Here is a 15,943-nt window from a genome sequence, read left to right on the forward strand (position 1 = left end):
TTAACTTTGTCTGCTGTGTGGTAGACATGCTTACAGCACTAGCTGTTCCCTCCAATAGAGTAGTGTACTACCCTGCTACAGTACCCTCTGGGCTTGACAGCACCATTGTAATGGTATTACTTCCATGGCCCAGACTCTGGAGAAGAAAGAGGGTCTAATTTCTGAGGCTGCATGTACTCCATATTATACGAAGTCTGCGACAGCATCCCAATTGGCACCCTATTCCCCTTATAGTGCACTACTTTTGACCAGGGCTCATAGTACTACAGACTATATTGGAGAAGTAAGAGTGTCATTTGGGACGCACAGAGCCTCTGATAATTGGGGTAAGGACAGTCTAATGGGTCATTAAGTAGGCAGAATGGGACATTTTAATGAGATTACATGAGGGAGCGGTGTACAGGCACAAGTGGTGCAATTATCCCCACCCTGCTTTTCACAATGGTGGTCCCCTCGATCCCGTCCAATAACTTTTCCTTCCTCCCCCTGTCTCTTTCTTTCTCTCTGTTTGTCTCTCACTCTCAATGGTGGTCTCACTCCATTCCTTCACCCTTTTAGCCTGTTGTCTTCTTCTCTCTCTCCCAATTTTCATTTTCTATTTAAGGGGCTTTACTGGCATGGGAAAAACATATTTATAGCTGAATTCAGAAGTTGGAGTCATTAAAACTTGTTTTTCAACCACTCCGCACATTTCTTGTTAACAAACTAGTTTGGCATGACACAAGTCATTTTTCCAATAATTGTTTACAGACAGATTATTTCACTTATAATTCATCGTATTACAATTCCAGTGGGTCAGAAGTTTACATATCCTAAATGGACTGTGCCTTTAAACAGCTTGGAAAAATCCAGAAAATTATGTCATGGCTTTAGAAGCTTCTGATAGGCTAATTGATATAATTTTTGTCAATTGGAGGTGTACCTGTAGATGCATTTAAAGGCCTACCATCAAACTTAGTGCCTCTTTGCTTGACATCATGGAAAAATCAAAATAAATCAGCCGAGACCTCAGCAAAAAAATTGCAGACCTCCACACGCATGGTTCATCAGCAAAAAAGTATTTAGTCAGCCAACAATTGTGCAACAATTGTGCAAGTTCTCCCACTTAAAAAGATGAGAGAGGCCTGTAATTTTCATCATAGGTACACTTCAACTATGACAGACAAAATGAAAAAATTTATTACTTAATTTTTATCTTCCACCATAATTTGCAAATAAATTCATAAAAAATCCTACAATGTGATTTTCTTGATTTTTTTTTTCTCATTTTGTCTATTCAATTCAATTCAATTCAAGGGCTTTATTGGCATGGGAAACGTGTTAACATTGCCAAAGCAAGTGAGGTAGATAATATATAAAGTGAATATATAAAATGAAATAAACAATAAAAATGAACAGTAAACATTACACATACAGAAGTTTCAAAACAATAAATACATTACAAATGTCATATTATATATATATATATATATATATATATATATATATATATATATATATATATATATATATATATATATATACAGTGTTTTAACAATGTACAAATGGTTAAAGGACACAAGATAAAATAAATAAGCATAAATATGGGTTGTATTTACAATGGTGTGTGTTCTTCGCTGGTTGCCCTTTTCTCGTGGCAACAGGTCACAAATTTGGCTGCTGTGATAGCACACTGTGGAATCTCACCCAGAAGATATGGGAGTTTATTAAAATTGGATTTGTTTTCAAATTCTTTGTGGATCTGTGTAATCTGGGAGAAATATGTCTCTCTAATATGGTCATATATTGGGCAGGAGGTTAGGAAGTGCAGCTCAGTTTCCACCTCATTTTGTGGGCAGTGAGCACATAGCCTGTCTTCTCTTGAGAGCCATGTCTTCCTACGGCAGCCTTTCTCAATAGCAAGGCTATGCTCACTGAGTCTGTACATAGTCAAAGCTTTCCTTAATTTTGGGTCAGTCACAGTGGTCAGGTATTCTGCCGCTGTGTACTCCCTGTTTAGGGCCAAATAGCATTCTAGTTTGCTCTGTTTTTTTGTTAATTCTTTCCAATGTGTCAAGTAATTATCTTTTAGTTTTTTCATGATTTGGTTGGGTCTAATTGTGCTGCTGTCCTGGGGCTCTGTAGGGTGTGTTTGTGTTTGTGAACAGAGCCCCTCTCTCTCTTTCTCTCTCTTGCGCCATCTTTCTCTCTCTCTCCCCATCTTTCTCTCTCCTTCTCTTTTTGAAGGAGTCATGTGCAAGTGTTGTATTAGGAAAATATTTTACCATTGAGGTGCCAGGACAGAGAAGAGCTTGGACTGGGCTGAGCAGGATCTGCCCTACTGTACGGGTAGTTGGGCCAAGAGACCAGAGTTGACAGAACAGAGTGCTCGGGTTGGGTGTGTAGGGTTTGAGCATAGCCTGGTAGTGAGGTGTAGGTAGGGAGGGGCAGTTCCTCTTGCTGCTATGTAGGAAAGCACCATAGTCTTGTGGTGAATGCAATCTTCCACTGGAATCCAGTGGAGTGCCACTATATAGGGAATAGGGAATCGGAATCCTATATAGGGAATAAGGTGCCATTTGAGACACAACTAGACCGACCAAGGTATTAATGAAGGCTCATCAAACCATATTGGATTCATATATATTATGAATGGGGCAGATGGCTGGGGGGGAAGGGGAAGGGATGCTGTATAGTACAGAGCAACAGAGAGAGAGGTGGGCTTGGATTAATCCTGTTCTGTTCAGATAATCCTCACACAGAGCACCATTTACTGTATATAGGAAGTTGTCCTATTTGTGTATAGCTAAACTCATTCATATTTGATGGGTAGTTAACTAGCAGTTAACACTTGAATCTGGTAAGAAATGGAACTAATATGTGTTCATCCGAATCAAATGAGACATTTTTTAAATGGTTTTATTTAACCAGGTAGGCTAGTTGAGAACAAATTGTCATTTTCAACTGTGATATGGCCAAGAAAAAGCAAAGCAGTGTGACACAAACAACAACACAGAGTTACACATGGAATAAACAAATATACAGTCAATAAAACAATAGAGAAAGTCTATAATCAGTGTGTGCAAATGAGATAGGATAAAGGGGGTGAGGCAATAAATAGGCCATAGTGATTAAATAATTACAGTATGGCAAATTAAACACTGGGGTGATAGATGTGCAGAAGATGAGTGTGCAAGTAGCGATACTGGGGTACAAAGGAGCAAAATAAATCAAATAAATAACAATATTTTTTTTATTTCACCTTTATTTAACCAGGTAGGCTAGTTGAGAACAAGTTCTCATTTACTACTGCGACCTGGCCAAGATAAAGCATAGCAGTGTGAACAGACAACAACACAGAGTTACACATGGAGTAAACAATAAACAAGTCAATAACACAGAAAAAAGAGAAAAAGAGTCTATATACATTGTGTGCAAAAGGCATGAGGAGGAAGGTGAATAATTACAATTTTGCAGATTAACACTGGAGTGATAAATGATCAGATGGTCATGTGCAGGAAGATATACTGGTGTGCAAAAGAGCAGAAAAGTATATAAATAAAAACAGTATGGGGATGAGGTAGGTAAATTGGGTGGGCTATTTACCAATAGACTATGTACAGTTGCAACGATCGGTTAGCTGCTCAGATAGCAGATGTTTGAAGTTGGTGAGGGAGATAAAAGTCTCCAACTTCAGCGATTTTGTCAATTTGTTCCAGTCACAGGCAGCAGAGAACTGGAACGAAAGGCGGCCAAATGAGGTGATGGCTTTAGGGATGATCAGTGAGATACACCTGCTGGAGCACGTGGGTGTTGTCATCGTGACCAGTGAACTGAGATAAGGCGGAGCTTTACCTAGCAAGGACCTGTAGGTGACCTGGAGCCAGTGGGTCTGGCAACGAATATGTAGCGAGGGCCAGCCGACTAGAGCATACAGGTCGCAGTGGTGGGTGGTATAAGGTGCTTTAGTAACAAAACGGATGGCACTGTGATAAACTGCATCCAGTTTGCTGAGTAGAGTATTGGAAGCTATTTTGAAGATGACATCGCCGAAGTCGAGGAACGGTAGGATAGTCAGTTTTACAAGGGTAAGTTTGGCGGTGTAACTGAAGGAGGCTTTGTTGCGTAATAGAAAACCGACTCTAGATTTGATTTTAGATTGGAGATGTTTGATATGGGTCTGGAAGGAGAGTTTACAGTCTAGCCAGACATCTAGGTACTTATGGTGATGAGGTAGTTGGATGGGCTATTTACAGATGGGCTATGTACAAGTGCAGTGATCTGTGAGCTGCTCTGACAGCTTGTGCTTGAAGCTAGTGAGGGAGATATGAGTCAGTTAGTTCCAGTCATTGGCAGTAGAGAACTGGAAGGAAAGGCGGCCGAAGAAAGAATTGGCTATGGGCGTGACCAGTGAAATATACCTGCTGTAGCGCGTGCTGCAGGTGGGTGCTGCTATGGTGACCAGTGAGCTGAGATAAGGCGGAGCTTTACATAGCAATGACTTATAGATGACCTGGAGCCAGTTGGTTTGGCTACAGATATGAAGCAAGGGCCAGCCAACGACAGCATCCAGGTCACAGTGGTGGTAGGTATATGATATGGGGCTTTGGTGACAAAACAAATGGATCCGTGATAGACTGCATCCAGTGTATCACGTTAAGTTTTGGAGGCTATTTTGTAAATGACATCTCCGAAGCCAAGGATCGGTAGGATAGTCAGTTTTACTAGGGTATGTTTGGCAGCATGAATGAAGGATGATTTATGTGAAATAGGATGCCGATTCTAGATTTAATTTTGGATTGGAGATGCTTAATGTGAGTCTGGAAGGAGAGTTTACACTCTAACCAGACACCTAGGTATTTGTAGTTGTCCACATATTCTAAGTCAGAACTGTCCACAGTAGTGATGCTGGACGGGTGGGTATGTGTTGGCAGCGATCGGTTGAAGAAAATGTATTTAGTTTTGCTTGCATTTAAGAGCAGTTGGATGCCACAGAAGGAGAGTTGTATGGCATTTAAGCTCGTCTGCAGGTTAGTTAACACAATGTCCAAAGAAGGGCCAGAGGTTTACAGAATGGTGTTCTGTGTAGAGGTGGATCAGAGAATCACCAGCAGCAAGAGCGACATCATTGATGTATACAGAGAAAAGAGTCGGCCAGAGGATTGAACCCTGTGGCACCCCCATAGAGACTGCCAGAGGTCCGTGACAACAGGCCCGATTTGACACACTGAACTCTGACATAGAAGTAGTTGGTGAACCTATCGAAGCAGTAATTTGAGAAACCAAGGCTGTTGTCTGCCAATAAGAATGTGGTTATTGACAGAGTCAAAAGCCTTGGCCAGGTCGATGAATACAGCTGCACAGTTATGTCTCTTATCGTTGGCGGCTATGATGACGTTTAGGACCTTGAGCGTGGCTGAGGTGCACCCATGACCAGCTCTGAAACCAGATTGCATAGCTGAGAAGGTATGGTGGGATTCAAAATGGTCGGCGATCTGTTTGTTAACTTTTGAAGACCTTAGAATGGCAGGGTAGGATAGATATAGGTCTGTAGCAGTTTGGGTCTAGAGTGTCTCCCCCTTTGAAGAGGGGCAGCTTTCCAGTCTTTGAGGATCTCAGAAGATACGAAAGAGAGGTTGAACAAGCTGGTAATAGGGGTTGCAACAATTTTGGTGGATCATTTTAGGAAGAGTGGGTCCAAATTGTCTAGCCCGGCTGATTTGTAGGGGTCCAGATTTTGCAGCTCTTTCAAAACATCAGCTATCTGGATTTAGGTGAAGGAGAAATGGGGAGGCTTGGGCAAGTTGCAGTGAGGGGTGCTGGGCTGTTGACCGGGGTAGTGGTAGCCAGGTGGAAAGCATGGCCAGCCATAGAAAAATGCTTTTTGTTTCGGATTTATCGGTGTTGACAGTGTTTTCTAGCCTCAGTGCAGTGGTCAGCTGGGAGGACGTGCTCTTATTCTCCATGGACTTTACAGTGTCCCAGAACTTTTGGGAGTTAGTGCAACAGGATGCACATTTCTGTTTGAAAAAACTAGCCTTTGCTTTCCTAACTGCCTGTGTATATTGGTTCCTAACTTCCTGAAAAGTTGCATATCGCGGGTGCTATTCGATGCTAATGAGGTACGCCACAGGATGTTTTTGTGCTGGTCAAGGGCAGTCAGGTCTGACGTGAACCAAGGCCTATATCTGTTCCTGGTTCTACATTTTTTGAAAGGGGCATGCATATTTAAGATAGTGAGGAAAGCACTTTTAAAGAATAACCAGACATCCTATAAGGTCAATATCATTCCAGGATACCCGGGCCAGATTGATTAGAAAAGCCTGCTCGCTAAAGTGATTTAGGGAGTGTTTGACAGTGATGAGGGGTGGTCGCTTGACCGCACACTATTACGCATGCAGGCAATGAGACAGTGATCGCTGAGATTCTGGTTGAAGACAGCAGTGATGTATTTGGAGATCATGGTTGGTTAGGATGATATCTATGAGGGTTCCCATGTTTACGGATTTGAGGGTGTACCTGATGGGTTCATTGATAATTTGTGTGAGATTGAGAGCTATAAACTGAGATTGTAGGATGGCCGGGGTCTTAAGCATGTCCCAGTTTAGGTCACCTAGCAGCACGAGCTCTGAAGACAATCAATACGCATATGGTGTCCAGGGCACAGCTGGGGGCAGAAGGTGGTCTATAGCAAGGGTCAACAATAAGAGACTTGTTTCTAGAGTGGTGAATTTTTTAAAGTAGAAGCTCAAATTGTTTGGGCACAGACCTGGTTATTAAAACAGAACTCTGCAGGCTATCGCTGCAGTAGATTGCAACTCCGCTCCCTTTGGCAGCTCTATCTTATCGGAAAATGTTATAGTTAGTGATGAAAATGTCAGGGTTTTTGGTGGTCTTCCTAAGCCAGGATTCAGACACAGCTAGGACATTCGGGTTTGCAGAGTGTGCTAGGGCAGTGAATAAAACAAACTTAGGGAGGAGGCTTCTAATGTTAACATGCATGAAACCAAGGCTTTTATGGTTACAGAAGTCAACAAATGAGAGTGGCTGTGGAATTGGAGTGGAGATAGGCACTGCAGGGCCTGGATTAACCTCCACATCACCAGAGGAACAGAGGAGGAGTAGGATAAGGGTATGGCTAAAGGCTAAAATAACTGGCCATCTAGTACGTTCAGAACAGAGAGTGAAATGAGCAGATTTCTGGGCACAGTAGAATAGATTCAAGGCAAAATGTACAGACAAAGTATGGTAGGATGTGAATACATTGGGCTAAACCTGTGCATGGAGTGACAATGATAGAGCTATTGTCTCTAGAAATATAATTTAAACCAGGTGATGTCACTGCATGTGTGGGAGTTGGAACTAAAGTGTTAACTAAGGCGTATTGAGCGGGGCTAGAGGCTCTACAGTGAAATAAGGCAATAATTACTAACCAAAACAGCAATGGACAAGGCCAATTGACGTGGGGGAGAGGCATGCGTAGCCAAGTTATCATAGGAGTCCAGCGAGTGGCTTCAGGCAGCTAACGGGCCGGGGCTAGCAAGCTAGCAAAGGGCCTTTGAGGAACGTTGCGACGGAAGAAGGTCTGTTGTGGCTCTCTTGTGCTGTGACGTTGGCAGATGGATCAGTAGGGCTCCGTGTGGTAAACCAGGCCAATTGGCAAAATAGGTATAGTGGCCAAAGAATTTGTCCGTTTGGCCTCTTAAGCTAACTGTCCGGTGTGCTCCAGACAGCTAGTGGGCCGCGGCTAGCAGGCTAGCAGATGGGCCTAGCAAGGCTAGCTTCAGGCTAATTGGTTCTTGCTTCGGGACAGAGACCTTAGCCAGGAGTGGCCACTTGGAAAGTAGCTAGCTAGCTGCGTTGATTTAGGTGAGTAAAAAAAAGGTTCAGAGCTTGCGGTAGGAATCCGTAGATATGGAGAAAAATGAGTCCAATTTGCTCTGGTTTGAGTCGCGCTGTGCAAACTGGCGAGAGTTGTCCGGGCTAAAGGTAGCTGATGACCGCTAGCAGTGGCTAGCTGACCACTAGCTAGTAGCTAGTTAGCTGGCTAGCCTCTGTCAGAGGATGGATCAGCCGGGCTCGTGTGGTAAACCAGGCCAATTGGCAAAATAGGTAGAGTGGCCAGAGAATTTGTCCGATGGGCCTCTTAAGCTAACGTTCCGATGTGCTCTAGACAGCTAGTGGGCCGCGGCTAGCAGTCTAGCGGGTGGGCATACAGGGGACGTCACGACGGAAGACGCAGTTGAAAAACTCCCTCAGGGTTTCCCCCCTCATCCCCTCATATCTCCAAACAACTATAGGTGGATTTGAATGTGTGTCTGTTGATTAGATGTTGTTTGGAAATTCAAAATGACTTACACTGCATATCCATGTTCAATGTTATTTTGTATAATGGTTTCCTTTCATAGAATTACAATGGGGGACACCAGTAGGACTGACTTGGCTCCGTTGATGTATAATACGATATAACTATAACATGTTTTTACTCTGCTTGATGTGAAATACAAAAATGTATAACAAGTTCTTCATCTTCTTTTTCTTCTTCTTATCTCTCCCACTCCTCTTCCCTCCCTCCTTTCTTTGGTAGTTTCATTCTGGTGGTTTATCAGTCGTTCTTTGAGACACAGAGTCAATCAAGTTCTGACTAAGTGGCACAAAATCTAATTCATCTCTCGTGATTCATTTTTTATTTTATTGCGTTGACTTTGAAAAACTTTAGTCTGAAGTTGTACTCATTTCAGGACATTATACTGAACTCCATGTCAAGTCAGAATTAAGAGAGAAAATAAACAGGTCTGTCTTAGGAGTTTTGGAAATGGGGAAATGCCAATAATGTTTGTCTAGTCTGTGTGAATGAGCTCTATAAAAAGACCAACCAAAGCTTCTGAATACGATGTGTCTGCATTCACCACCGTACTTACATGTAATTGACCATGCCTACAGAAACCATTTAGATTGGAAACAAGCTGTAGATACACTTGTCTTTAATCAAATCCAAATAGTAACTGTTTTACATGTTATTCAATTGCACGTTTGATAATGAAGGCCATTCCAATACAGCAGCTAAGAAATAAAACATAAAATGATATCTGAAAGGGAATGTTTAGCTGACAAGTATTTTAATTAGAATTCACTGATATGAAGTCTTAACGATTGTGTCCTTACTTACATAATAACAATGACATAATTGCCTTCTAGACGTTTTTGTTATACCACTGAAACAAATGGTAGCAAATTAATTAAAGTAAAATAATATATTTTAGCTAACAAATGATCCTATTGCAGATTTAGACAGACAATGAATTCTGACTCAAAGACATTCAGGAGGAGTTGTTGAAGTGTCTTTTTTTTTTCTTGATTCTTTGTTTTGTCTTGATTTCCTCCATTGAGCCGGTGAGTTTAATCTGCCGTTGAGAAATATCCTTGGTTAATTACTCCTCCCCTCACACCAAATGAAAACATGCAGCTCTGAATTTATTAGAGAGCTAACCAACCTTCAACTAAATTAATATACTTCCTTTTAGACATCTCTCTGTGCAACGAGTTATCTACTCTTTTTTGCCCCAAAATGGCTGTCTCAAGATGCAATTATCTGTTCAAGTATCCAAAAGATTTAGTGTATTGATATGTGCGTGTGTGTGTGTGTGTGTGTGTGTGTGTGTGTGTGTGTGTGTGTGTGTGTGTTTGTGTGTGTGTGTGTGTATGTATGTATGTGTGTTTGTGTGTGTGTGTGTTTCTGTCGGTCTGTGTTTTTCTGCCCGTCTGTGTGCCTGTCCGTCTGTGTGTCAGTGAGTCTCTCTCCTGCACAGCTAAGATCCTATAGCAACCATAGATCCTCTAAAAACGATACAGCCATCAGTCTATTAACCCTGCGGTGAATGCTTTGTTCCTCTATGTTTTCTGCACGTCACAAGGCATTCATTTCCCCTGTCTACCTGAGGCGAAGAGTGACGAACGAATTTGTCCCCAGCCATAAAAGCCCTCTTTAGTTTTGGTGAATGCACTGGTCCGCCTGAAAAGGTCAACAAACATTAGAGAAGGAGGAGAGGAGGGCGGACAGGTTGAAATCATCTCTGGTTTGTCCTCATGCCAAGATTGTTGAGTTAGACTCAGGCGATCCTGATCCTATGAGCTAGGCCCCTCCCCTATGCACCAGGATCCTCACATACCAGGCAGGGTCCACCCATATGAGCAAGGCCCCTTTTGCAATTACTCCCCTTGTTTTAGGCCCCTCTCCTATAAACTAGTCCCCTCCTCCAAAAAGGCTCTTTTCCTGAGAACTGTCATGACAGAGCGTGGGTAATATGTTCATATTCTATCTTATACATCTTATACCATAAGAATACAGTGAAACTGTTTGCTGTTGCAGGCAAACATAGATTATCATTGAGTCTCCCTACACAATATTTGTCCAGAGGATAGACAATAATATTTACAGAAAGGACATCACAGGAAGTGACATGCCAGTTCCAATATTCCAACCGTTATGTCAATTAATGGGATTAACCATACTGTATCCCTTGAAATAATTGTAATTTGTTTAGAGTAGACAATTTTGCAAAACAATCTCCAAAGAAACTGGCATACTTGCAGCAACAGAGATATGGCATGGCCAGCCCTTTTAATTCTGGCATGTGGTGCCGTTTTAAATCCTGCACATTTTGACGTATGTTAGCTGTCAGTCAAACTGCGCACAACTTAAATTGAAACTAACCTTGACGGTTGAAATTAGGATTTCATTCTGAAATTTTGGCATTAGTGTTAAATTGATTAATTCTGATATTTAGGCATTAGGGTTAAGATTATGCATTGATTCCGAGTGGTTAAGGTTTGCGATAAGGTTAAAATAGAAAAACAAACATTTCAAAACAAAACTAGCACTGGGATTGAACCCACAATCTTCTGAGCTGTAGCTCGCGGTTTAAACTAGGTGCTAATAGATGCTTGCGTTGCCCCTAGTGGACAGTAGGACATTGCCATGGAAATAAAATGCCACCCTGTGCTATAATTTCACCATTTAAAATATGGCTAAATACTTCATAATCCACTAGAATTTGGCCATTTCAATTTGCTGTCTTAACTTACTTCAGTGAAAGCTATGGGTGTTCCTGGGTAACAGAACACGTTCACTTCCTGGTTAGAGTAGCCTATGACAAATGCTGTAACATATAACAAGACATTAAATAATTCATCTGACTTGGATCCTCTGTAGCCTTTGTCAAAGCCTTTTAGTAGTTCAAATGTTGTGAATTCAAGACACCCAAGTGTTGATATTTAAAGCCTTCTCAACACAATAGTCATCGTCCTGCTGACATGTTGCCATTTCAAAGGTTACTATATAAAAAACGGACAGTATTATTATGAGAAATAAGCACAGTATATATAAATGACAAACCAACCAAAAACATGTCATACACCATTTCTAAATAGCCCAACATTTATTAAACCTTCTCCTGACAACAGTTAGGATACCCTTCTTGGTCATTTCAAGTACAGGTACATTCAAAGTGTGGTAGAGAGCACTGTGAGCAGAGAGGATGCTGGGAAGGTAATAAGGCGTGTCTTACCTGTGGGATAGCGCTCTATGACAGGTAGGTCATCCACCTGTAGTGTGGCGTTACCGCCACTCCGAGTAAACTTCACTATATGGTACTTTCCATCATTTACAAACTTTGCTGTCTCCTCGATATTTATGTCGTCCGTTCCAACATTAAATATAACTGCAATGTTTCCTTTTTCCTGTTGACACAAAAAAAGAAAGAGAAAATAAGGTTTTAAAGATGAGAAGGAAGTGTATCTTGATGAGAAGGAAGTGTATCTTGATGAGAAGGAAGTGTATCTTGATGAGAAGGAAGTGTATCTTGATGAGAAGGAAGTGTATCTTGATGAGAAAGAAATGTATCTTAATGAGAAGGAAGTGTATCTTGATGAGAAGAAAGTGTATCTTGTATATTCCAAAGCAGATGTTTGGTTGTTTTATAAAGAACAGCAAAGTGTAAGAGTCATTGTGTTTATGTAGTGATGAAGAAGATAATAATGGTAATGATGATGATTATGACAACGATGATGATGCTGATGATGCTGGTGATGGTGATGATGTTGGAGATGATGATGATGCTGGTGATGAGGGTGATGATAATGATGATGATGATTATGATGATGGTGGTGAGGATGATGTTGATGATAATGACGATGATGATGATGATAACCACATCCATGCGTTGCCACTGAACTGTAGATACCATCTGATTATGTTTACACAATGAAAGGAAATAGTGAGCTATTCAAATCGGAGACATTACATAGAAGTAATACTCAGTATAATGCTGTCTGAATCGATTTCCTTGTCAATATAACTATAGTTATCAATTCTAATCAAGTGTTACAACATCCACAATCAATATTTATTTATGTTTATCCACTGATGTCTGGATTTAACAAAACAATAAAAACATGAGTAGGCTACATATTGCTTAGGTAATGCAAATAACTCAGGGGGCTGAGCAATGTTTTTTACTGATTGCCTTTGTTAAAAGACTACCTTGTCCATGGTGTGTGTCCTCTTAATAAACCAACTCGGTTATTTCCTGACACTTTTCTCCCTATTATTTTTATATCAGCATGACTATTTTGACTTCCGGGTAATTAGAGAGACCATCTGTATATTGCTGTGTGCCCCAAAACACAGTTTAAAACTTAAACTACTCATCAGTTTAACCATTAAAGTCCAATCAGAAGGTGGGAATATATTTTTTGTCAGAATGTATATGGCATTCAGATCTGATTGATACGGATTGGTTCAGTGTTTTGCATCAAACAAGAATAAACCAAATGGAATCAAATAATACTAAAAATATGTTCAATACTGTGTGTCTGTTCCGTCATTGTCACACCATCTCTGCCCCCGGCACAGGTCAGGCATGTGTTGTAATGAGCTCTAGTCATATCATTGAAGGGTCTTCAGTCAGTACACAGGAGTGCTTTATGTGGTGTGTTGGCTCAGGCAAGCTTCTCTTCTACTCTCTCTCTCTCAATTTGAGGGCTATATTGGCAATTCAAACATATGCTAACATTGCCAAAGCAAGTGAAGTAGATAATACACAAAAGTGAAATAAACAATACTAATTAACAGTAAACATTACACTCACAAAAGTTCCAAAATAATAAAGACATTTCAAATGCCATTTTATGTGCAATTAGTTAAAGTACAAAAGGGGAAATAAATACAGTGGCTTGCAAAAGTATTCACCCCCTTGGCATTTTTCCTATTTTGTTGCCTTACAAACTGGAATTAAAATGGATTTTTGAGGGGTTTGTATCATTTGATTTACACAACATGCCTACCACTTTGAAGATGCAAAATATTCGTTTTTTGTGAAACAAACAAGAAATAAGACAAATAAAAACAGAAAACTTGAGCGTGCGTAACTATTCATCCCCCCCCCCCCCCCAAAGTCAATACTTTGTAGAGCCACCTTTAGAAGAAATTACAACTGCATTTATTTTGGGGTATGTCTCTATTAGCTTGGCACATCTAGCCACTGGGATATTTGCACATTATTCAAGGCAAAACTGCTCCAGCTCCTTCAAGTTGGATGGGTTCCGGTGGTGTACAGCAAAAGTCATACCACAGATTCTCAATTGGATTGAGGTCTGGGCTTTGACTTGGCCATTCCAAGACATTTAAATGTTTCCCCTTAAACCACTCCAGTGTTGCTTTAGCAGTATGCTTCGGGTCATTGCCCTGCTGGAAGGTGAACCTCCATCTCAGTCTCAAATCTTTGGAAGACTAACAGGTTTCCCTCAATTTCCCTGTATTTAGCTCCATCCATCATTCGTTCAATTCTGACCAGTTTCCCAGTCCCTGCCGATGAAAAAATTCCCCACAGCATGATGCTGCCACCACCATGCTTCACTGTGGTGTTCTCGGAGTGATTAGAGGTGTTGGGTTTGAGCGAGACATAGTGTTTTCCTTGATGGCCAAAAAGCAACATTTTTGTCTCATCTGACCAGAGTACCTTCTTCCATATGTTTGGGGAGTCTCCCACATGCCTTTTGGCAAGCACAAAATTAGTTTGCTTATTTATTTCTTTAACCTCTCTAGGGTAGGGGGCAGCATTTGGAATTTTGGATGAAAAGCATGCCCAAATTCAACAGCCTGCTACTCAGGCCCAGAAGATATGATATCCATGTAACTGGTGGATTTGGATAGAAAACACTCTAACGTTTCCAAAACTGTTACAATAGTGTCTGTGAGTATAACAGAACTGATTTAGCAGGTGAAAACCTGAGAAAAATCCATTCAGGAAGTAGTTTTTTTGGGGGGGTTTGTAATTTTCTATTGAATGCCATTACAGTATCCATTGACTTTGCAGTTCCTATGCCTTCCGCTAGATATCAACAGTCTTTAAAATCATTTCAGGCTTGTATTCTTATAAATGAGGGAGTAAGACCAGTCTGAACGAGTGGACCCTAACGTGTCGCAGAGCTTTTTCAGGCGCATGTGCATTTCTTGTTTACCTTTTATATTGACAACGTTATTGCCGGTTGAAATATTATAGATCATTTAGGCTAAAAAACAACCTGAGGATTGAATATAAACATCATTTGACATGTTTCTATGAACTTTACGGATATTGTTTTGACTGAGTTTGAGCCTGTGGATTACTGAAGAAAACACGCTAACAAAACAGAGGTTTTTGGATATAAAGAGACTTCATCGAACAAAAGGAACATTTATTGAGTAAATTAATGTCTTCTGATTGCCACCATATGAAGATCATCAAAGGTAAGGGATTAATTTTATCCCTATTTCTGAGTTTTGTAACGCTTCTGCTTGGCTGGTTACTGTTTAATAATTTGTCAACTGGGCTATGTTCTGGGATAGGTATGTTCTGGGCTAGGTATGCTTTCGCCGAAAAGCATTTTATAAATATGACACTGTGGTTGGATTAACAAGAAGTTCATCTTTAAACCTATGTAAAATATGTTTTGTTTTCTGAATTTTTATAATTAGTATTTCTGTAATTGAATTTGGCGCTCTGCAATCTCACTGGATGTTGGCCAGGTGGGACGCCCACGTACCCTAGAGAGGTTAAGCCATGGCTTTTCTCTGGCCACTCTTCCATAAAGCCCAGCTCTGTGGAGTGTACGGCTTAAATGGTCCTATGGACAGATACTCCAATCTCCGCTGTGGAGCTTGGCAGCTCCTTCAGGGTTATCTTTGGTCTCTTTGTTGCCTCTCTGATTAAATCTCTCCTTGCCTGGTCCATGAGTTTTGGGGGGTGGCCCTCTCTTGGCAGGTTTGTTGTGGTGCCATATTCCTTCCATTTTTTAATAATGGATTTAATGGTGCTCAGTTGGATGTTCAAAGTTTCTGATATTTTTACAACCCAACCCTGATCTGTACTCCTCCACAACGTTGTCCCTGATCTGTTTTCAGAGCTCCTTGGTCTTTATAGTGCCATTTGCTTGGTGGTGCCCCTTGCTTGGTGATATTGCAGATTCTGGAGCCTTTCAGAACAACTGTATATATAATGAGATCATGTGATAGATCATGTGACACTTAGATTGCACACAAGTGGACTTTATTTAACTAATTATGTGACTTCTGAAGGTAATTGGTTGCACTAGATCTTATTTAGGGGCTTCATAGCAGAGGGGGTGAAAACATGTGCACGCACCACTTTTAATTTTGTAGAATTTCTTCATTTCACTTCACCATTACATGAAATCCAAATAGAAATATATTTAAATTACAGGTTGTAATGAGACCAAATTGGAAAAATGCCAAGGGTGTGAACACTTTTGCAAGGCACTGTAAACATAAACATGGGTTGTATTTGCAATGGTGTTTGTTCTTCACTGGTTGCCCTTTTCATGCTGCTGTGATTGCACACTATGGTATTTCACCCAGGAGATATGGGAGTTTGTCAAAATTGGGTTTGTTTTCCAAATCTTTGTG

The 15,943-nt window shown here is 40.9% G+C and overlaps 1 protein-coding gene across 10 annotated transcripts in view; it reads right to left on the reverse strand.

Moving 5' to 3' along the window:
* Positions 1 to 15,943, reverse strand: part of LOC110503044 (neurexin-1a) — a 747,078-nt gene that overhangs the window by 142,535 nt on the left and 588,600 nt on the right. For all 10 annotated transcript variants that reach the window (XM_036960883.2, XM_036960887.2, XM_036960882.2 and 7 more), the window contains one exon: positions 11,547 to 11,718. In XM_036960883.2, coding sequence (XP_036816778.2) covers positions 11,547 to 11,718 — 172 coding nt within the window. The remainder of the gene's footprint in view (positions 1 to 11,546; positions 11,719 to 15,943) is intronic.

This window comes from Oncorhynchus mykiss, chromosome 23 (genome assembly GCF_057628025.1).
Source record: "Oncorhynchus mykiss isolate SJ-2025 chromosome 23, ASM5762802v1, whole genome shotgun sequence".
In the NCBI taxonomy this organism is placed as follows: domain Eukaryota; kingdom Metazoa; phylum Chordata; class Actinopteri; order Salmoniformes; family Salmonidae; genus Oncorhynchus; species Oncorhynchus mykiss.